The 10,615-nt window shown below is 41.9% G+C and overlaps 1 protein-coding gene across 1 annotated transcript; it reads left to right on the top strand.

The window, feature by feature from the left end:
* Nucleotides 1-9,109: 9,109 nt before the first annotated feature.
* LOC112864898 (olfactory receptor 4B1) lies at nucleotides 9,110-10,147 on the top strand. The gene has a single exon (XM_025927907.2). It carries the CDS (start codon nucleotides 9,212-9,214, stop codon nucleotides 10,145-10,147), a length of 936 nt encoding a protein of 311 aa, XP_025783692.2. The 5' UTR covers nucleotides 9,110-9,211.
* Nucleotides 10,148-10,615: the final 468 nt, after the last annotated feature.

The following is a 10,615-nucleotide window of genomic DNA, read 5'->3' as shown; positions in this document are numbered from 1 at the left end:
TTCTGTGTATCCCTCTCTCTCTGCTCCTCCCCTGTTCATGCTCTGTCTCTCTCGGTCACAAAAATAAATAAACGTTAAAAAAAATTTTTTTAAAAAATGTAAATTATCTAAACACTAATTTAAAAATATTCAAATTATATAAAATACCAAGCCCAAATTTATCCTACCTGTAAGGCCTTATTTAAATATGAAGACATACATAGATTAGGAGTAAAATGCAACAAGATATATAATAAATGCCCTAAGCAATGAAAGCTAGAGCAACTCTATTGATATCAGACAAAGTAGACTTTAGTACAAGGAATATTACCAGAGATAAAGAGGTGACAGATGGATCAATTTGCCAAAAAGACATAATAATCCTAATAGTATTTGCATCTAACAACAAAGTCTTGAAACTACATGAAAAAGAAACACCTAACAGAACTGACTGTCCTTTTTTTTTTTTTAAACATTTGCTTATTTTTGAGAGACAGAGACACAGCACAAGTGGGGGAGGGTCAGAGAGAGAGGGAAACACAGAATCTGAAGTAGGCTCCAGGCTCTGAGCTGTCAGCACAGAGACTGATGCGAGGCTCGAACCCACGAACTTTGAGATTATGACCTGAATTGAAGTCGATGCTTTAACCCACTGAGCCACCCAGACGCCCCCTGACTGTCCTACTATTGAAGTTTTCTCAGTCATCTTTGGTTGGATGAAACTCCTTATGTAGTAGATTTTTCAGAAAGGGTGCTTATGTACATACAGTATTTACTGAGTTACTATATGATCAAAACTTTAGTTTATTAAAGGACAGCTTGGCTAGGTATAATATTCTAGTTTATACTTTCTTAACATTCTTGAAAATGCTGCTACACAGTTGCCTTGCTTTATAGTGTTTTTGGGAATTTGTATGCCACAAGAATTCTTCTGTTTTTGTAAGTTATTTTATAATTTTGCCTAGAGTTCCTGAGGATTTCTTTCTTAAAAAAATTTTTTTTTAACGTTTATTTATTTTTTGAGACAGAGAGAGGCAGAGCATGAATAGGGGAGGGTCATAGAGAGAGGGAGACACAGAATCTGAAACAGGCTCCAGGCACAAAGCCTGACATAGGGCTCGAACTCACGGACTGCGAGATCATGACCTGAGCCAAAGTCGGACACTCAATTGACTGAGCCACCCAGGTGCCCCCTTTCTTTATCTTTAATGTTTAATAGTTTTATTAGAATACATATCAGGGTTGATTGTTCTGTGTTAATTTTTCCTGGTACCCAGTGGATCCTTTAAATGTGTGGATTCAGGATTTTTTTTTTTAAGTTTATTTGTTTATTTTGAAAGAGAGGAGAGAGAGCATGTGAGCAGGGGAGTGGCAGAGAAAGAGGGAGAGAATCCCAAGCACTGTCAGCACAGAGCCTGCTGTGGGACTCAAACCCACAAACTGTGAGGTCATGAGCTGAGCTGCAGTCAAGAGTCAGATGCTTAACCGACTGAGCCACCCAGGTGCCTCAAGATTTAGGTATTTTTAAATTGATGAAATATTTTTTGGATTATAGTTTTAAATATTGGCTCTATTCTATTGTTTTGATTTTTTTTTAAGGACATCAATTATATTAGGTCTCCTTGGTCTAACTTCTATTTCCACCTCTTTCTTTTCGCCCTTTTAAATGTCATTTTATTTCCTTTGATTATCTGATTTACTTTCATGCTGTTTATTATATTTTAATTTGAATATTCTCCCTTTGGTACTTTAATTTTCATTGCTGACACAAGTTTTTTGGCTTTTCTTTTTTCTTGAGTTTAATCAACTCTCATTTCATCCCTTCCTCATTTTAAAAACTTTTTTTTTGTTCTTAGATTTTATATTTCTAATTCAGCATTTTATTTTCATATACTTAAATGTTTGTTATGTCTTTAGCTTTCCTCTCTCAGAGCATAATTGCTCGGTGTTTATAACTTCTCAAAGTTCTCCAGCTGAATTAATTGAAAAATATCTTGAACCTTTTCCTAGCTCACAAATTTTTGGTAAAGTTTTACACTAGAGACAATAAATTCCATGGGGAATGTGGCTCTTGATCACACTGTGAGGCTCAATTTATTTTAAATAGTTTAAGCATCTCAATACTGAAAAACAATCTTTGGTCTTCTAGTGAGTGTGAGTGGGTTTTCTAAACTAAAAAATAGCACCTAAAACTCATTGGCTAGCTCTTTTCTGTACCTGTTTTTTTTTCTAGTTTATAGTTTCTAAATAGATGATCTAAAGACCGACTATGGGGATGATTCCCTGAATCCTTCCCTTTGTGATTTACCTGCATCACCACAGGCTGTTCATTTTCTAAAAGATCATAGAACCCGTGGAATTTTGTTGTGTGGAAGCAAGATTGGCACTGTTAATTGGCAATCGCAATCACAAAATCAAAGTCACTAGAAGGGAATTCATTGTCATGGAAACAGTGCCTCAGCAACTCGACCAGTCACTAGCTGAGTGACTCAGAAGTCAGTTAAACTCTCTGACTCTTCGCTGCCTCATCTGTCAACTAAGGAGATGGGATTCATGGTCTTTAAATTGCCTTTCAGCTCTAAAGTTTCCTCAGTTTCGCCTAATGTCTTAGCTGTGATGAAGTGGCTCAGCCCACTGGGGGCCTTCGATGTGGGGGAAGGAACCTGTGGAACAGTTTTGTTGTGAAGAGAGCTTCCTGTGTTCCGGGGCACACCGCGTCAGTCTCCTCAGCCCTTTGAGTGACATCCCTTTGAGTGATGGGCTCTTGCAACAGATGGAGAAATTGCTCCTGATTCTAAGGAGGAGAACCTTTATGTTCAAGTCTTTGCTGTGAAACTGAACATTACTCAAACAAGGTAGGTAATTCCATACCCAGGAGGATGTCTCAGGTTGACTGAATGTGGAGACTTTGATAGGCTCCAGATCACAGTGTGATGTAGAATGAGTCACTTTTCCTCCCTGAGCCTCAGTTTCTGCCCCTGTATAAAGGAGGGGGCTGAACAGAATGTGCCCTAAAGTTCTCCTTGACGTTCACATTCTGGGATTCCATCAAGTACCACTTGGGCTCTAGAGTGAGTTGTGGGAAGGAGGCCCTTGTGATGTGACTTTGAGTTCATTGCGGTAGGTCTTCCAGGCTATCACTTGTTATTTTGTCCTTGTCATTCAGACTGTATTTGGGAGGATAAAGTTGTACCTAGTTAGGGTCTAGAACATCATTTACCTACCTAGGTTTACATGTAATCCATGGGTTACCTTCTAATCCGTGATCCTAGAGTGAGGGTTTTATCCGGGGAAGTGCTGGAGGAGGTAATTTGTTGCCGACTAACTGTCTTTTTCTTGGGCAAGGGGAATGAGAAAGCAGAGAGAAATGTAAGTAAATGCCAGGAAGGGCGAGCTGATAATAGCTACTACTTATTGAGAGCTTCTTGTTTGCCAGGCAGCCCTCTTGCAACAACCATGTCAGATATGAATTGTTACCCTATTCCAAGAAAATAAGAAAATCTTTTCCCAGAGACACATGATGTGATCGAGCTCAGCATCGGCAGCCACCTGCAGTGCTTGTTCCCACAATCCCTATCTAAGACCAGCCCCTGAGGAGAGAGAAGGGCGGCTCAGCAGGTGTTCTCGTTTTGTTTTCTCCAGTCCCTTAGAGGTCCTTGAACCTGGAAATGTTCCCTCCACTAGAAAGGCGGGTCACTTCTGACCTGTGATTCATCACTTCCATGCCTCACAATGATGCCATGAGCTCATCTGATACAATTGTCTTACATTTCCCTAATGAATTTTTTGTTTGTATTTTAAAATATATATCATGTGGTCCTAAATGGTAATCTTCTCAATATAGACTCAGATGTTATATGTACAGGAGTGTGTCAGAGATTTGGTCTCTTAAGTGAGAATTGGGCAATTCATGTCCAAGCAGCACTGCATAAAACAAAGAGCAACTAATGCCTTCTATGGAACGTAATTCATGGAAAATAACCTATGAGGTAGAAGTAATAACTTTAAAAAAAATTTTTAACATTTATTTATTGTTGAGAGACAGAGACAGAGTGTGAGCAGGGAAGGGGCAGAGAGAGGGGGAGACACAGTATCTGAAGCAAGCTCCAGGCTCTGGGATGTCCACACAGAGCCTGATGTGGGGCTCGAACTCATGAACTGTGAGATCATGACCTGAGCTGAAGACAGATGCTTAACCGACTGAGGCACCCAGGTGCCCCAGTAATATTTTAATAGCAAAGTTGTGATATGTGTGTCTTTGATCTTGTGCAGTAAAATGTAAATGTCTGTTTCCAAAATAGAAATGATCTACATTATTCACAACTTTATATGTTTGATGAAAAAGAGTCACACCTGTGTTGTATGAGGTCAAGATAGACTGAAAGGAAAATGTAGACAGCATTAAATAACCTACTCTTTCTTATCAATTCTGGTTAATCAACTTACCAACCAAAACTCTACATATATAGTGAGCACCATCTGTAAGGTTGACACTTAGGTGCCGTGTGGGTTTGAGGAGTAATAAATTGAAGACAAATAGGCAACATGAAACCACAATAAGCAATAAAAGTCTCTATAAAAATCAAATGTAATAAATTGTATGGTTCTAACTGTAGGTGGTAGAGAATTTCTTCTTCTTTTCCTTCTTCCTTTTTTTTTTTTTTTTAAAGTGTGCTTCATGCCCAGCGCAGAACCCAGTGTGAGGCTTGATCTCACCACCCTGAGATCAAGACCTGAGCTGAGATTGAGTTGGATGCTTAACTGACTGAACCACCCAGGTGCCTTGAGAATCTCTTCATTTTTAAATTCAACTCCGTGAACATTTACTGAGTACTTACTGTGTACTTGGTTCTGAAGATCCAGACATGAACAAGCTCCGCTTATTAAGGGAGACAGATACTGAAACAGTAATTATGATAAAAATTGGTAAATTATGATAAAAATTGGCTGGGGCACCTGGGTGGCGCAGTCGGTTAAGCGTCCGACTTCAGCCAGGTCACGATCTCGTGCTCTGTGAGTTCGAGCCCCGCATCGGGCTCTGGGCTGATGGCTCAGAGCCTGGAGCCTGTTTCCAATTCTGTGTCTCCCTCTCTCTCTGCCCCTCCCCCGTTCATGCTCTGTCTCTCTCTGTCCCAAAAATAAATAATAAAATGTTGAAAAAAAAAATTTTAAAAAATTGGTAAATATTCCAGCAGAAACAAACAAACAAACACAGAAGTGTTAGCTAGAGGGGAATGATGAATGGTTTTGATCTGAGCATTAAAGCAAGAATAACCTTGGGGCGCCTGGTTGGCTCAGTCATTGGAGCATGGTTGGGTTCAAGCCCCAACTCAATGCCAAATAGAGATTGTAGAGATTACTTAAAAATGAAATCTTAAAAAAAAAATAAAATGAGAGTAAACAGTTAGAAAGCTGAGGTGTGCATGCCACACAAAATGTAAAGAGCATACGTGCAAAGAGCAAGTTTGGGAGAAAGATGTCTATTTCTGACTGGCTGGAAAGCGGGCTCTGGGAGCAGTGGCAGCAGGGAAACCAGAGAACGGGCTCCAGTTCGTACATGCCATGCAAATACTACTGGACTTAGCCTTGTAGGCAGGGGGACCATTGATAGATTTCAGGTCACTGCATGACGTGATCAGATTTGCATTTAGAAGTGTAACAACAATAATAAAGACAGCTTATATTTATTGAGGGCTTGCTATGAACTAGGTGCCACATGCCTTATTGCACTGAACAGACAGATTGCTTAAACTCATTTCCAGAGTCGAGAGCTGAGACCAACGCACAAGTGTGGAAGTGACCGGGGTGGCTTCCTAGGCAGCGGACACTGTAGAGTGGGTGGGACTTGGATCGGGAGGTGGAGGGGCAGGCATGGCGTGTAATGTGAAAAGTAAGATGCTCCTGTGGTGGTTATCAGCTTGCCTTCATGAGGTGAGGAGACTTTTTAAAAAAATTAATTAATTAATTTTTTTTTTTTTTTTTTTTTTTTTTTTTTTCAACGTTTTATTTATTTTTGGGACAGAGAGAGACAGAGCATGAACGGGGGAGGGGCAGAGAGAGAGGGAGACACAGAATCGGAAACAGGCTCCAGGCTCTGAGCCATCAGCCCAGAGCCCGACGCGGGGCTCGAACTCACGGACCGCGAGATCGTGACCTGGCTGAAGTCGGACGCTTAACCGACTGCGCCACCCAGGCGCCCCAATTAATTAATTTTTTAAACTTGTTTTATTTCTTATTTTTTTAAATTTACATCCAAATTAGTTAGCATGTAGTGCAACAATGATTTCAGGAGTAGATTCCTTAGTGCCCCTGACCCATTTAGCCCATCCTTCTTCCACAACGCCTCCAGAAACCCTCAGTTTGTTCTGCATATTTATGAGTCTCTTCTGTTTTGCCCCCCTCCCTGTTTTTATATTATTTTTGTTTCCCTTCCCTTATGTTCATCTGTTTTGTGAAGGTGAAGGGACTTCTAAGTAGAGCAAGAATATGTATTTAGAGGTGAGTGAAGTTGGCTTAAAAGGGCATGGGGAAATACTTTAGAGCTTCTAAAAGTCAGTGGAGGAGTTGAGGCCTGTATCCAGGCAACAGGGTGGTTTCTGAGCGAACCGAGCACAGGGACTCAGGGAGAATGCTGACTTCAGCGTGCAGGCTGGCGGGAGGTCGGGGGGGGGGGGGGGTGGGGGGCGGGGAAGACCTGTGACACCTGGAGACGGTCGGTGCATGGAGGAGCTGCGGTGATCCTCACATGGGCTTCTATCCTGCCTGAAGACCGAGACTTCAGGAAGATGGAGGAGGAAATTGGTGAAATCAGTGGGTTGTGGAGAGTGTGTACATGTGGGAAAAGCAGGAGAGGCAGGAGTCAGAGGTGACTGCAAAGATTCAAGTCTGAGGGCTGAGCAGAATGACGGTGCTGCTGTAAGACCCCCTGAGAAGAGGGGTCTGTCAGAGCACGCCTGCTGGGAGATACCCACTCCACAGGTCAGAGTCACCAGTTGCAGCTCTAACCCCTGGCTAAAGCCGTGCCATGAGGGGCAGAGGAGGAGGGGACATTCCCAAGTCTCACACTCTACTCAGTGTCCCACATAGCTTCTTCGTCTCTTATTCCAGAGATGGTGGCATTGAAATGTTCCCGATAACTTGCAGTTGCCTGCCATGTTCCTGCTATTCACAGGGAAGGCATAATAAATGGATTTGGACAAGTTTTATATCAACCATGGGTTTTGATGTCATTTCTGTGAGGTGCTGGAGTGGCCAACCACTTTCTCATCTGGCTGAGGAGTGGTGGCCCTCTCTCCCTTTCTAGAAAGGCCTGGGTTTCAGCCTTGGCTCAATCATTCACAAGCTGTATTTGGGCAGGCTACTTAACCTCTCTGAGTCACAATTGACTCACCTATCATTTAGCGACCTCAAAGTGGTACAGGAAGAATTAATTGAGGGGACAACGGTTATCACAGTCCAGCACGCAGTAGCTACTGACTAAAGGACAACAGTGTCTGCCGCTGTGGCTGTCGGGGTGACAATGACAGTGACAATGGTGAAATCAGGTCACCACATGCTTGAGGTTTCCTCCGGCCACCAGAGGCTGGGTTGTTTTTGTTTAAGATTTTTAAAGTTTATTTATTTTGAGAGAGAAAGAGCACACACAGTGGGGAGGAGCAGAGAGGGAGGGAGACAGAGAATCCCAAGCAGGCCCCACCCAGGATGGAGCCCCACAAGGGGCTCAATCTCATGACAGCGAGATCACGACTTGAGCTGATATCCAGAGTCTGTCACTTAACTGACTGAGCCACCCAGGCTCCCTGAGTCTGTGGGTTGTTTTTGGTGTTTCCCTGTTTCCCTTCCTCTGGAACAGAAAGGGAACCTCCCCTGGCTTCACCTCTCCTGTTCAGTTGTTCTTCTTCAGTGCCCTTCTTTCATGCCACGCAATCCCCTATTTCTTCTCCAGTGTTAGCCAGGTGACTCACCGAGGATTCTCTCAGCGTATTTTCACCTTCTGTATATCTTCTGATTTTTACTATGAGAAAGATTAGTGATGAGGGAGGTATTTAATTTATTTCAGTGTGGAAGCCCAAGTGAAAGAAGAAAAAAATAAAAGGAATAAGAAATACTTCAGGGTAGTCTTATTTGTTTTTCTTTTTTAAACTGAGGTATAGCTGACACACAATGTTACATCAGTTTCAGGTGTACAACATAGTGATTTGACACCTTCAACCTAATTTCAAAAGCAGAGAAAATCTTTGAGAGATTCCGCTGCCTCGTGTCATGAACGTGCTGCTGAATCGCATGTAGTTACAAGCTTCCTGAAAGTGAGAGCCATCTTTCATTCTTCTCTTGTATGTCCCAAAATGCCTGGGCACATGGTAGGTATTTAATAAAACATTTGGTTAAAGAACTGAATTAAAATAAATCCTCACCTCCTGCTGACAAAAAATACCAATGGTGGGAAAACTGAAAGACAGAAACAAGCAAACTGGTGAATCCCCATATATTACATTCGAACTGTTGTTTGATACTGACCTATATTCTCAACAACTTCCAGATGTCCACTTGGACCCCAGGTGTCAAAATTTTCTCGAAATGTTTGTAAAAATTCATGAAGATGTGGGATTGAGCAAAACCATAGGACCTGAAAGAACCCAGAAACTTAGATAATTCATGTAAGGAAAATATTGAAGATATTCTTTAGAAAGGGAGAACTATTAATGAAATTGGCATTTCTGGGAAGTAAATGGAGGAAACCAGGGATTCACGAGACGTTTACTTGAGAATTTCTCATGCAAAGGCATGATGAAAAATGTTGAGAATGGGAGAATTGTTGGTAATATGGATACTTATTAATGCTGAAAATGTTGATTATTATTTCCAGTGTGGTATACTTGAAATAACATACCAGTTGGAATAAAATGATCTGGTTCTTGTTCTGGATCCACTTCTTACTGGGGGGCTTCACTAATTCCCAACCCCTTTGAGCTTTGGTTTTCTCCCTTGTGATAAGGAGATCATGGAGTTTTTTTGCAAGATAGATTGCATAGTGTCTTGTATAGAGTGGACTGTTGGGCAGTGAATGGATAAACGTTTGTGGTATTAACAAATAAATAAGTAAAATAAACCAATAAGATAATATGTGCAAAAGGGCTCTATTAACAGGCAAGCGCTAAATAAACATGAAGGATTGTTGTTATGATGTGTTTGTTTTGTCACAGGAGTCTTCTCTGAGATACATTTTCTCCAAATGGAGTCCATGGCCATTACGAATAATGTGACTGAGTTAATTTTCACTGGCCTGTTTCAGGATCCAGAGGTTCAGAGAGCATGCTTTGTGGTGTTTCTTCCTGTGTACCTGGCCACAGTGGTGGGCAATGGTCTCATTGTTCTGACAGTCAATGTCAGTAAGAGTCTGCGTTCCCCCATGTACTTCTTCCTTAGCTACTTATCCCTGGTGGAGATCACTTACTCCTCTACTGTTGTCCCTAAATTCATCACAGACTTACTTGCCAAGATTAAAACCATCTCCCTGGAGGGCTGTGTGGCTCAGATATTCTTCTTCCACTTCTTTGGGGTCACCGAGATCCTTTTGCTTGTGGTGATGGCCTATGACCGCTATGTGGCCATCTGCAAGCCTCTTCAGTATATGAACATTATGAGCCGCCAACTATGTCATGTACTGGTGGCTGGCTCCTGGCTTGGGGGCTTTTTCCACTCCATTATACAGATTCTCATCACCATCCAGTTGCCCTTCTGTGGTCCCAATGTGATTGACCACTACTTCTGTGATCTTCAGCCATTATTCAAGCTTGCCTGCACTGACACCTTTGTGGAGGGGGTTATTGTGTTGGCCAACAGTGGCTTAATTGCTCTGTGCTCCTTCCTCATTTTGGTGTCCTCCTATATTATTATCCTTGTCAACTTGAGGAACCATTCTGCAGAGGGGAGGCGCAAAGCCCTCTCTACCTGTGCCTCTCACATCACAGTGGTCCTCTTGTTCTTTGGACCTGCCATCTTCCTCTACATGCGACCCTCCTCCACCTTCACTGAGGACAAACTGGTGGCCGTGTTCTACACAGTTGTCACCCCCATGCTGAACCCCATCATCTACACACTCAGAAATGCAGAGGTGAAAATTGCCATGAGGAGGTTGTGGGGCAAAAAGAACTTAGGGATGGAATAAAAATGGGAAAGTGATAAAGAAAAACATCTAATTATTCTTTGGTTTTGAAATGAATTTTGATTTCAGTGGGACATTCAGGAATGGCAAAAAAAAATGTAAGGACTTAATGTTACTGTTGCTGTGATTCTTCTTAATAACCAAACACTTGCTTGTATCTTGGTATAATGTTCCAAGGAAAGAGATCCGATTGCCTCTATGATATCCAAGAATATCATGAGATTGGGTAACATTGAGACTCAAACTAAATGGCAAATGCAAAGGAGAATATTTTGACAGAGGTTTTGTAAGTTAAAGTACTTCTTCTATGACATACTTCCTCTCTCCTTCCCTCCCTCCCTTCCTCCCTCCCTTCCTTCCTTCTCCCTTCTGTGTTCAGCCTCCTAATGACAACAGCTTATATTTCATTAAGAAGGGGAACCAAACAGAGGAATTATCATGGGATATTTGGGGAGAGTGCCAATATGATCT

The sequence above is a fragment of the Puma concolor genome, chromosome D1 (assembly GCF_028749965.1).
Source record: "Puma concolor isolate L17-30 chromosome D1, mPumCon1.1.hap2, whole genome shotgun sequence".
NCBI classification, from domain to species: Eukaryota; Metazoa; Chordata; class Mammalia; order Carnivora; family Felidae; genus Puma; species Puma concolor.
Note: the sequence above shows the minus strand (reverse complement) of the source record. Positions and strands in the feature narration are given on the sequence as shown.